The sequence below is a fragment of the Protopterus annectens genome, chromosome 4.part0, assembly GCF_019279795.1.
Source record: "Protopterus annectens isolate FY-2018-M chromosome 4.part0, PAN1.0, whole genome shotgun sequence".
Classification (NCBI taxonomy): Eukaryota; Metazoa; Chordata; order Ceratodontiformes; family Protopteridae; genus Protopterus; species Protopterus annectens.
Genome location: NC_056733.1, coordinates 1,820,327,474 through 1,820,340,570, shown reverse-complemented (window position 1 = coordinate 1,820,340,570; position 13,097 = coordinate 1,820,327,474). Strand labels below are relative to the sequence as shown.

General features: G+C 37.5%; 1 protein-coding gene across 1 annotated transcript in view; it reads left to right on the top strand.

The window, feature by feature from the left end:
* GFRA3 (GDNF family receptor alpha 3) overlaps nucleotides 1-11,081 on the top strand; it is a 198,102-nt gene extending 187,021 nt beyond the window's left edge. Inside the window, exon 8 of the mRNA XM_044069510.1 lies at nucleotides 9,417-11,081. Coding sequence (XP_043925445.1) covers nucleotides 9,417-9,581 — 165 coding nt within the window. The 3' untranslated portion in view covers nucleotides 9,582-11,081. The remainder of the gene's footprint in view (nucleotides 1-9,416) is intronic.
* Nucleotides 11,082-13,097: the final 2,016 nt, after the last annotated feature.

Here is a 13,097-nt window from a genome sequence, read left to right as displayed (position 1 = left end):
GTCTGTTATTATACTCCATGAACATATTAAGTATGACAACATAGTATATACTGAATCATTGTAAACATTGCACTTGCACAGAATCATTGCAAACCACGTTGAGCTTATTGTAAATCATTACCAGCTCATGCCTACAGTCAGTAATTGTGGAGATTTTGCAGTTTTACCTTTGTCAAAGAGGAAATATAAACTATAGTAGTATGTCTACTGCTTTTATTCCTAATAAAAGACATCAGCATTAAATCACAGTATTTCTTCTGATGCTGAACCAGACTAGTAGTGCTGAAACCATATGTTCACCTATAGCTACTACAGTCTTATTTGAAGGGCATGTACTACTAATAGCACCATTATTAGTACATTTACATATACTGATGTTTCGCTTATGACTATTGTTGCAGTAACCATACCAGCAATGTGTGTAGCTACTGTTACTAAAAGAGACTACAGTACCAGAAAAAGAGACTGTGGGAGGTTAACCCTGCTTCTCTATGCATAATAAGTCAATGTGATGTACCTTACTGATGTGATACCTATACATCATGGATTTCAGGCCAGTATAGTCCATCTGCTTATGTTTCATATCTGGAATTGCCATGTATGAATAACATTTGTTGGTGGATAATGTACTACAATTTCTACACCATAACATTGTACCTTCTGTCATTCTGTTGTCACCTTTGTTATTCAGACCCTTAAGATCATAGGCTGAAGAATATGAGGTAATAGATGGAAATTAAGAATAGTGACACATCTAATAATTAAAGACAAATATTTTCCCAAAACAGTTAACAGCTGTTAAGGTACATTCGAATGACCATAGTTTAAATATAAATTCCCATACCTAAAGATACAGATGAAATATATTTAGTAAGCTGTATTAAGATGCTTACAACACTACTGGCAAGCCAAATGTTAATCACAGCACTAGTATTGTGTAATCAGCACATAGCTGCTGTCCATCAACACCTGTTAACACAAGCGGATAATCTAATCCGAGTGATTCCAGCGTAAATGCCTGTACTAGCAGCTAAAGCAGCGAGTATTTTCTTGTAATTATAGTTTGAGCCGTGCATCCAGGAGCAAGTTAATATAATACAAATATATGTTTTATGTACTAGAAGTCAAAAATAACCAGAAATAAATATATAGTCTGCACTACCCAACAGCCGTACTGATATCAGATGGTGGAAGCACTAGTTGTTGTAAACTAGATAAACAATGCCAAACTATTCAAAGAAAATACATTATATTTGATATTATTTTGACTGTAAGAAATCACTGCTGCTAACAGGTAGTTACATGAAGTCTAATGCAGGTTGCTGTTCGTAAACTGTCATAACTACTAACACAGTTTTGTTTCTATATGAGAATAAGGTTTGCCATCACGTTCATACTAATGTATTACAGTTAATCGAGACACAGACAATGTTTCCAAATGTTGTGCACAATTTAGCTAACCAAAAGCACATTTCCTGTTCTTATACAAATGGAGAAACAAACTGAACAAAGATTGTGTTGTGGCATTCTGTGTTCATCAGTTATGTCTCTTAAATAAATCCTTGAATGTGATCTACAGCTCTTCAGCATGCCAGTCATACATGTCATGACTGAAAGTTAACTTACTAGTTTTTTGTGATGATGTAGTGCTTCTGAGCTTGAAGACCCTACCAACCTCTAAAACTATACATAATTAGAATCACAAGTGAGATAGGCAGTACAGTGGTTATCACCCACTGATAAGGACATAGTCACCAAAGCAGTCAATTCGTATTGTAGCCCAAACATCACAGAGCAGTGTATCCCAATTAATGCTCATCGTAGAGGTCTGCACTGTGAGGGTCACATTACTACATTTTTGACTACAAGAACCAAACTGTTGAATGTTACTTCCCAGTGAAAGTCACACTGCAGTGTGTTATAACATTGAAAGGCCCAATACAATTTTTTTAATTACTTGCCATACCTCATTAGGAGCCAGACTGCTACATACCTCAGTCTAATGGGTGAAGCTACCTTGTATTTCACTCCAGTGAGAGCAGTGCTGTGGGCGATCATGTGTCAGTTTGAAACAGATTACAAAGTAGCATGCTAGGGTTAGCCATATTGTAGTATATTACATGAGAGCAGTGCTGTGGACGATCATGTGTCAGTTTGAAACAGATTACAAAGTAGCATGCTAGGGTTAGCCATACTGCAGTATGTCACATGAGAGCAGTGCTGTAGACCATCATGTGTCAGTTTGAAACATATTACAAAGTAGCATGCTAGAGTTAGCCATACTGCAGTATGTCAAATGAGAGTAGAAGCTACTCGGGATTGCTTCTCACTTGTGGGAATTGTACTGTTGTATACTATTGAGTGTCCTACAAAGCTTGTAGCAACATTATTAAATATCCCAAACCAAAGAAAGTCACACTACCAAATGGCCCTCAAGAGTGTGGGATACATTAGGTATATGATTTAACAGGAATAACATTGCCAGATGTGATATCAGCATTCTATCTCAGTGACAGTCATTCCACTAAGTGACTTCACCACTAAGTATTAAGTGGTTTCTTTTGAGTGTCCTAAGTATCATATTCTTCTCTGTCACATATCAGTAAGTGTCCTATTGATACACACCGCATGCCGATAACATTATAGTGGTCAAGTATTACATTATGGTTCCTCTTTTAATAAGTAAAATGAGGACTGCCAAGTTTAGGTATGCAGCATATTTCCTCAAAACTGCAAAGCGCTTGCTATTGTCTTTTGTACAACATTTTTCTAATGCCATATCACCCTTTTGGATGGTAATGCCTAGAAATGCTATACTTTTTCTTTGTCCTCTTGCTGTATGTATACAATAAAATAGGTAGTTTTCCTTGGGAGCTTGAGCAGTTTTTCCTTTGCCATTTATCTCTCTTTAGTGGGATCAGGTTTGTATTGTAGGAATAGGACAGTGAATACCATGTTGCATGGTTTGCTATTCTTCTTATGTGTCCTAGCACCTCTCCCCCATGATGTTAACAGAAAGGTCATCGAGGATACCTTACGCATGAATACAGCAATAGCCAGCATATAAACAACAGCAACATTTTCATAGCTGGTCACTAAACTGTGTGTTCCTGCGAAGTGTTCCACACTTTATCCTGGGACAGTGTAGATGTTGTCTAGTAAATGGTTAGCCTTGCTAGTGTAGTTTAAGAGTTCACATCCTCTTGTACTTTTGATACCTTTCCAGCCCAAGTGGTTATGAGCTTCTCCCGTATGTTGAATACTTCTGAGAAGCAGCATACAGAAGTATCTACACTAATATGAACTCTGTGTTGGCTGATGCAACTGTTATCTTTAAGTTTGGTTTTCTTGTTAAAGTTGTTGAGTTATTTAAGTTGTTTAGATTTTATGTCAAAATATAACTCCTTCGGTTTATTTGGTGATGGATCTCATAAAAAAATACAGCACTTGTATCAGTGCAAGGTGGAAGAAATAAAGAAAATAACAACTACCAGTTCTTTTGAGTACCTACTTTGTGAAACTCCTATGCTGGGATGATTGTTGTGAAAGACCTACACATTTTTATTGTCCACTGACATTATAAATAAAGGCAGAAAAAGAGCCACGCTTCTTTTTGCCTATGGAACCAAAACCTATAGTTTATTGAAACACCTTCTGTTGCTTACTAAACACAGAGAAGAAACATGCATGCAGTGGAGAGCTGGTTACATAGTAATTGTAATCACAAACCTAGTAAGATACTAGACAGAGATAAGTGTCATTTTCATTTTGGAAAGCTTACTGGATCCATGAAAGTGATTTACACTCATGAATCTCTTGCATATTTGTAAGTCAAAGAGTACCAGAACTGCAAGGTCTAGGGACTTGAATTTTGTCTGTGACTTAAACAGAACATACTGGAGAGACAGGTATGGATCCCAGAGACTGCCCTTCCTGTGGAACAGGCTTCCCATTTATGTGAAGCTGGGTTAGTTTGTCTATTACCCAGTTTAAGCACAACCTAGACCAGTGGATGAGGAATAGTAAAATTACACCAGGCCTGGCACCCATGTCCCTTATGGATAGAGGTAACTTATAAATGCCTGACCCTCAATGTCAATTTAAATACAGGACATCATTATTCTTTTGGGAAAATTGTCTAGGCTTAGAAAGCCCCCCCCCCCCCAGGTCATTAGCCTAGTAACAATCTATGAATTCAAGTATAGTGAAATGAGAAGGTTAGCCCAGGAGGAACATTTCAGAAAATTCTGATAGACAGGACTGCATGTGGAATAAAGAATGAGGCATACAGAGATTGCCATACTGTACAAGAAGCTTGAATTGTGAAAATAACTGTTGAAAATAACTTAAATATTGCTTGTGCTTTGAAAGCAACTAATAAATGTACAAGATTTAAGCAGTTGGCAGGAGCCTGTAACCAAATAGAAACAACATGATAGTAGTAAGTATGGTCCTAAGACGGACTGAAACAAAGCTAAAGCCTGTTACAGGTGTGTGAATAAATACAGCACAGCTTATCATTGTAAATTTGAGCCAGAAAATGTTTTGCTTGTGGTAGAATTAGGCGCAAAACAAGAGTTTTCTTTCAATTCTTTGATTGTAGTTTCAGGAAAGCTAAATGATTGGCACTTTCATCTTTCTCTAATTTTGTGAGACCTCACAATTGGTGTATATAATAGCATGTATAAGTTTGGGGGGGGAGGTGTAGAGGGCCCATCTCCTTATTGTGGATTTGTCGTCTTACAATAACATGTCTCTGAGGCTCGATAAAAGGAGTTTCATCAAATGTTTTTGATTTTTTTAATATTTGGGAAAATGCTGTAGATGAATCAACATTTATACCATTGTAAAGAATTGTACAACTAAAAAGAAATATTTACAAAGTCTGCATTAAGAGATGAAAGGAGGAACTGACTACTTACATGTTTTTGGTTTGGAGGGACTGACCCAAGATCCTGGAATGTAAGATCACATCCTCATCTCGAACTAAACTGAACCTGCCAAAAAAAGTAATTAGTTCATGGTAGAAGTGAAGATAGGTTTACCTGTTATTAACTGGGCAAGTAAACTGATCCTTTTCATTCCATTTACAACTATGCCCATGCCCACAAAGACAAGGCTATGTACAACATTTATAGGGATGGTTTAATGTAGTTAATCAGCCAGACAGTTTTTGGGAGGTGTAAGGAAACTGTAGTGCTCAGGGAAAACTTTCATAGGCACAGGAAAGCCATGCAGAACTCTACAGAGAGACTGAAACACGGATTGAACCATGGACTGTAGTTCTGTTGGATAAAGCTCTTATGACTTCTGCAACCATGCTGCCTAGATTAAAAGTAGACACTGGAAGTAATGTAACACTTACACATTATAAGGGATCCAGCTCCATCAGTATAGATGGATAAAGCCCTGACTACAATGCAGGAGACTTTAGTTTGATTAGCAGCTTGGGTGCCTGCCTGGGGGTGCACATTCCCATGGCTGAATCCAAGAAGACTGGATATCCCATAGGAGCACTGGCTTCAAGGTTGAAGGGCTGTCTTGAGAGGTTATCTCATTTGTGGAAATGGCTGACACACCCTTTCTGATACTCATTGCATGCCAAACCCTGAAACTGATACTGGACATGAGCAACAGGGTTAGAGCTGGAAGATGTAAAAGCCTAACCACCCTGATGGCTGCCTGAATGATGGCCTTTTTCTGTTGGTTCTCACCCTGCTATATGTTAAACACATGGTCCTGTTGGATAAGACAGGGTCTGATTGTTGGCAGACAATAGGGGCAAAAAAGCATGAATTAACAGAATATTAGTGTTATTAGTAATTTAGTTTTGGAACCTATTGATCTTTTATAGAAAACGTTTGCATGGGAAAATGTATACAGCAGAAGTTGTTAATGTGAAAGCTACTCTTACTGTACAAAAAGAAATATAACAATGGAAGGCCCCAGATCCAGTTTACCTGGGAGAAGTTTGCTAAATAAAATTCATCTAGACTGAAAAATATTAAAACATATGTTTTCTGAAAGTAAAGACTTAGCTAGACATGCTTAAAGAAGAAATGTGCCTGTTAAAATTAAGTCTCAGTTTTTATTTATTTCCCAGCAGATCAGCAAAATGAAACTAGAAACTCCAAGACAAAGTCCACGGCAGCAGATACAGGACAGCAACCAAATCTTTTTAACTCTAAGACCACTTTATTTGCGGAAAAATAATAATAAAATGATGAAATAAGTTAATAATATAGTTGAATAGCAACAATAAATCAGCAGTAAATCAAGCACTTTTGTCTCTGTTCATTCAGAGACTTTTTCAAGATAAAGCACAGTCAACAGTCCCTTTTTAAAATAGTAAAAGACAACCCCCTAATTACTCTCCACCAATAAAATACATTCATCAATTAGAATCTCATAAATTATTCAACAGCTGGATAATTCTTGTTTTAATGGTATAGAAAATGCATAAAAGATAAATAACACTCTCATTATAAACCATAAAATGCATAATATGTTGCAATAAAAACATTCACCATCCAAACATTTAAAATAAACTGTATGTATATGTATATACACATACACACATCTCTTTTTATCTATTTATCTATCTAGTGCCTTCAATTTGAGAAAACATGCTAAAGACAGGGCATCATTTATACCTGGCCAACTTGTTGCATTCATTCTACTTTGCCATATAGTCTCCTACTTTTTCTAATTGGAGTGTCCATGGGCCATCATTGGGTCAATTTCAAGTCCGTCCAGAATCATAAACTTAAAAATATGGTCAGGGAAATTATTACAGTGTTTTGCAAGGGCATTCGTCTCTATTTTTCAACTTTATATCTCTAAGGTGTTCGTAAATTCTACTTTTAAGCTTCCTTTCAGTTTTTCCAATTTTCCGTAAGGAAACTTATTCTAATAGCTTCCTGCACTTTAACAGTGCTCACCCCTACAAACAGAAAAAGGCCGTCATAAAGGAGCAATTTGTAAGAGCTGCCCACATGATTACTTGTTTTGAAATATTCCTTGGAGAATGTGAATTACTGAAAGAAATGTTTGTTAAAAGGGGTTATCCTACTATTTTAGTGAATGAGTTACTTATTGAAGTAGTAAATAAAAGAGAAAGAGGACACATTAAAGCCATCCTTAACAAGGATATAAATGAACCACATTTACTTATAGGGATGGACGACCTTAATGGATATACAGAGAGAGATGAACTTGAGGAATTAACTGAGACCATAGGGGTAAGTGATGCTAGAGTGGTAGATGCTATGGCCTATTATTGGTCCAGGAAGGAGAGTGTGGAGGTGGAAATTGAGACTGTAGGAGTAGCATGCTCCAGGTCAGCATTGGTTGCAGCCTATAATAGGTCCAGTAAAATGATTGCAGACATCGTACATAAGAATTGGGCTATTGTTAGATCATGCAATGATGTTCGAGAATGGGTGGGTGAAAAAACGAACATAGTATACAGGAGGGGCAAACCCTGAAGAATATTCTTGAAGCAAAAATTAAGAAACCTATAGTAGGCTATATGAAAAAAATGTGGGTCATGCACAATGTGTACACACGTTTTAGAGGGACCCTCCTGTGTAATAAATGGGACTATGATAAAGATAAAAAAAGAAAGGTTCGTGCCCGACTGAGAGAGTGGTATATTGTGCTTTGTGCATGAAATGCCCAGCATAATACATTGGAAAAACTGTAAGGAAGCTTAAAAGTAGAATTTGCAAACACTTTAGAGATAGAAGGTTGAAAAAAAGAGACAAATGCCCTTGCAAAACACTGCAATGATTCCCCTGACCATACTTTTAAGTTTATGATTCTGGACGGACTTGAAATTGACCCATGGGGTGGTCCATGGACACTCCAATTAAAAAAAACTGGAGGCTATATGGCAAATTAGAAAGAATGCAACAAGTTGGCCAGGTATAAATAATGCCCTGTCTTTAGCATGTTTTCTCAAATTGAAGGTACTAGATAGAGAAATAGATAAAAAGAGAAGTGTGTATGTGTATATACATATACATACAGTTTATTTTAAATGTTTGGATGGTGAATGTTTTTATTGCAACATATGCATTTTATGGTTTATAATGAAAGTGTTATTTATCTTTTATACAGTTTCTATACCTTTAAAACAAGAACTATCCAGCTGTTGATTAATTTATGAGATTCTAATTGATGGATGTATTTTATTGGTGGAGAGTAATTAGGGGGTTGTCTTTTACTAATTTAAAAAGGGACTGTTGACTGTGTGCTTTATCTTGAAAAAGTCTCTGAATGAACAGAGATAAAAGCACTTGATTTATTGCTGCTATTCAGCTATTTTATTAACTTATTTCATCATTTTATTATTATGTTTCTGCAAATAAAGTGCTCTTAGAGTTAAAAGATTTGGTTGCTGTCCTGTATCTGCTGATGTGGACTTTGTCTTGGATTTCCCAGCAGATGCCACACCTAGATTTTCTCAGATCCACATCTATCCCTTTTACTATGTGTACTAAAGTAGAAGAAGAAATAAACAAACTGTTAAAAATAGTCTGTATAACATTCACAAAAAAAACCCCAAACTGACAGATTTCAACATACATGATAAGGTTTTGCTGATAGAGCTTATGAACAGTGCACCAATCTACATTTTGCATGTTAAAACACTATACTTATGAAGATGTAACTTTTTCACAAGTGCATACATATGTGCTAAAATGGCCTAAATATGTAACTAAAACTAAATCTTTATCATGCTGTTACGAACAACTAAGTGTCAATGATGGTTTACATTGCAGATCCTGGGTCAGTCCATACAGAAAATCCTTCATAAATACTTAAAATATTGCATTGTGCTCATCCTGGAGTTTCCAGATTGGAAGGTTTAGAGAGATCATATGTATAGTGTCGTAGGATAGATTTGTAGGGGAAAAAGGAACTAAAACTGAAATTTGACAAGTTTCCACAGTCATATTCAATTAAACTGAGGGTGTGTATTGAACACAAAATGCAAAATTTGATATAACATTTGAAACGGGAAACCCTTTGTTCATTGTTTATTTAGCTGAAAATGTTCCAGATATAACTTTGCAGAGATAACTGGGAGGCTCTTAGTAAAGGTTTGGTAATTAAACTAATCTAATGTCCTTCTTAGAAGCATGTATATTGTTAACACTGTATTTCAGCTAGGTTAAGTAACCATTTAATGTACTACATCTAGTAAATCCAGACCTCATCTGTCCCCGAGTGGAGTTGAAATTCATTTAAATGCAGCTTACAAACATACTACATAAATAAATAAAACAGTAAGTTCTGAGAAATTGATCTGTTGTCTAACACCATTCGCATTTTGCAGGCTCATTATTCAAGGCCATGTCTCAGAGATATTTCTGCTTATTATACTGACATATTTTTCTTCTTTCCCACAGGTGGCTGCTAAAGAGGCAAAAGTGAAACATTTGGACATAGAATCCCCCCAGTCAGAGGAAGCAGCAAAAGCTGTCGTTCCTGCTGGTGCTGCTGAGAGGGCACTGCCCTGCCCATTTTTGGTGCTGTCTTTACATATTGCATTATGTTTGCTATGTGTCGTGTAATCATATCATTCCGGAATGTGCAGTCATCAGCCATTACAAGTTCAGAGCTCGTCTTGTGTTCAGACGATCCGTACCCTGTACATCACAGTGATCTGGGAATATAAAATGCAGCTATATTCTGCTTCTGTTTTTCAGTATAGATGCACAAGACACTGCCACTATATTATTCTGACAGCAGCTTACATCACAGTTTTGTTCCAGTCATGTATGTAAAGCCCAAAACAGACAAAATAGGACAAATGGGCAGCTAGACGTGCAATAAGTGTTGAAAAGTATACTCTTACTATTCAGAAACAGAACTGCACTTGCTTTAATGATAAATATTAATGTATCGCTTTTTTTATTTGCATATAATTCTACTCTTTCTGCTACTGAGCTGACAGAAAGATGATAGGGTCATTAATCTATCCCTAAAAAGTCCAGGTGAGTTATAAACTGTTGTGTGTTCCTCCTGGGGATAGTAGTCCTGAATCTAGGATGTAGACCATGTCTACAACTCTCAGCTAAAAACCTTCACTGGTTGCATCAGTTTTTTTTTCTCAGCTGTCCATTATATGTTACTTCAAGAAAGGATCTTCTGTTACAATGGTGTCTGTGGACTACAAAAGAGCTGTTGTGCTAAAGTTGGCCTCTTTCTTCTACACTTTGCGCACTTCTCCATAACCTGTGCACATGTTTAGTGGTGTGTTTCTGTCATATGATCTGCTCCTTTTGGCACAGATTTAAATACATAATTCAATCTACATATGTTTATGTTTGCAGAAAATTTTCATTCCTTGAACTGTGGACATAAAACAGGAAAATTGCACCTAGATCTTTTTTTGTCCTTTAAGCATCTCAGTTGATGAAGCTTTAACTGTCATAGACCATAGGAGCCACAGGAGAGCAAAAGAAACAAACAAAAAAAGCTCTGAGTTGGCAGTATGGTGGAGATATTTTGTTAATAAGGATCCTGATTTTAAAGTTGACGACATAAGAAGTACAAATGTACCTCCTTTGCCTTACGCTGCTTAATAGTTCTTCTCAGTGGCACACAGCACTAATGGAAGTTGGAGTAAAAGCAGTGGATGTTATTTCCTGTTTTTTTTTTTTTTTTAAGTTCGTTGTAGACATTCTGAAAACAATTTCTGCAACTAACATTGTAGTCTCTGTTTCAGTGATTTGCATTAAAATTTGTAGTGAATATTGCAGATTGTTAGATTTGTGCAATAGTCCATCAACAGCTATCTTTATTTGGGGCCAGTGTATGAGTGAAGTGGAGTGAAATCAAATAGAAAATCTAGTTTACAACTTGAGGTTGTTGTTGTAACTTTGTAATTTGTCGCATTTGGTAATGTTTTTCTTAATGTGAGCTAATCTTGGGAAGGGGAAAATTATGTCTAATCCTTCATGTATACACATATTTTGTCAGTGTACTATTACCTTGCCATGTAGTATTCCGTGACATCTCTGTGAAATAAATGGCTTTTGGACTTCTTAGTGTTCGATTAGTACACAGAACTGGTGTCATATACCTTTTTTGTCAGGGGCAGACATCTACAACTGTCTCTTTGGTTATAAGCAGAACAACTCATGACAAAATTCAGTCCAGTCTATTCAGAGTGTAAAGTATGTGAACAAGAAAAAAATCTTTTTTATTTTCTGGCTATTTTGCTTTTGATTGGGTCACTACATTAGGCCTCATAATTCTCCATCTTCTCTTGTTCCCCCGGCCCTGGCATATGGATGTTTGTTTTCCCATTCTTCCAAAACTGCGGCCTGTGTATATGCCACTCATTGTACTGCATGTGCTGGAGCTACTTTCTTTCTCTTCTTCCTGTTGCCTTAGATTTGTAACTTCCTACTTGTACAGTGTAGGGCGCCTTCACTATACAGTAAAAGAGAAGGAAAATAGTGTAACGTAGCAAACATGGCACTCAGCCGAGGAGGTAAACTGCAAGAACGTCACCTAAATGGAGAAATGCATGCCAGAGGATCACAGATCGCTTCTGTCATTTTAACCTTCACCTAATTTTACAGATTTTACATTCACTTAGACTAAGTGGCTAATCTTTTTAAGGGAATTGACTCATTCTAATCTTTTTTAGGGGAAATGACTCATTCTACAGAGCCAACAAACAAAACGCCTAATAGCTCTTTGGAAATGTATTGCACAAATGCTTGTAGTTTGCTTAGTCAACTGCGTGAACTTCATCTCATTATAACTTTTAACAAATACAAACTACAAATTATTAGAGAATCATAGGTTCATAGGTTCATAGGTGTGTACTAGGCTAATGGCCCTGGAACCTGTACAAGTCTAGCCCAAAAAAATTGCCCAGGCACCGTGAAACCCAATGTTAGTTCACAGTGCCCCTATCCAATAAGGCAACTGGAATGATCCCTGGAGTGAACTTTCTGTTACCCATCCACTCATCAAGATTTCTCTTGAAGAGGGCCAGTGAAGTGCTGTGCTTGACATCAATGGGTAGCTTATTCCAGAGTATGGGCAGTCTTTGAGACATGATCCTGTCCCTCCAGCATGTTCTATTAATTGTGGTAATGAGGTTGTGATCTCTGGACCATGTGGCGTGGGGTGATTGGGATTTCTTTAGATGTAGCATTTCAAACAGGGCTGGGGTCAAGCAGAGATCACCTCTAAGTAGATGATAAGAGACTGAGAACAGCTGAACTTTCTTGAGTCTGTCCATGTAGGACACGTGTTTAAGGCCTAGGATCCTTTTTATGAGGTACTTTTGTGGCCTCTCCAGCTCTTGTAGGTGTCTGGTCAGGTACATGCCAAATGGGGCATTATATTCTATGACTGGACTAATGAGGGATGAGTAGAGAGAGATGATGACCTCTTTCTTCCTGGATGCGAAACCTTTGGTTATAAGATGTGCCACGTAGAAAGGCTTTCTGACCACAGTGGCAATGTGGTGATCGAAGGTGAGGTGGCTCTCGAACTGGGTGCCCAGATCTTTTATGGCCCCTTCAGTGTTCAGTATGCTCCCATCAACGTGGTATTTCATGGGAATTTAGTTTTTTCCAAAGGGGATGATAATGCATTTTTTGGCATTAAGCTTCAGGCCGTGGTTCCGACACCAGTCATTGGTCTCAGAGAGGCCCTTTTGTAGGATGAGTACATCACTTAGGGAGTTGATAATGACTCCAAGCTTGTAGTCATAGGTTCACAGGTTCATAGGTGTGTACTAGGCTAATGTCCCTGGAACCTTTACAAGCCTAGCCCATAGGATTACCCTGGCATTGTGCCACCTGACCTTACTTCCTAGAGCCACTATCGAGTAAAGCCACTGGAGTGATCCCTGGGGTGAATTTTCTATTTCCCTTCCACTCATCAAGATTTCTCTTGAAGCGGGTCTGTGAGGTGCTCTGCTTGACATGTATGGGAAGTCTGTTCCAGAGCATGGGCAGTCTTTGGGTTATGAACCTGTCCCTCCAGCATGTTCTGTTGATTGTGGTAATGAGCTTGAGGTCTTTGGAGCGTGCGGTGCAGAGGGATTGGGATTTCTTGGT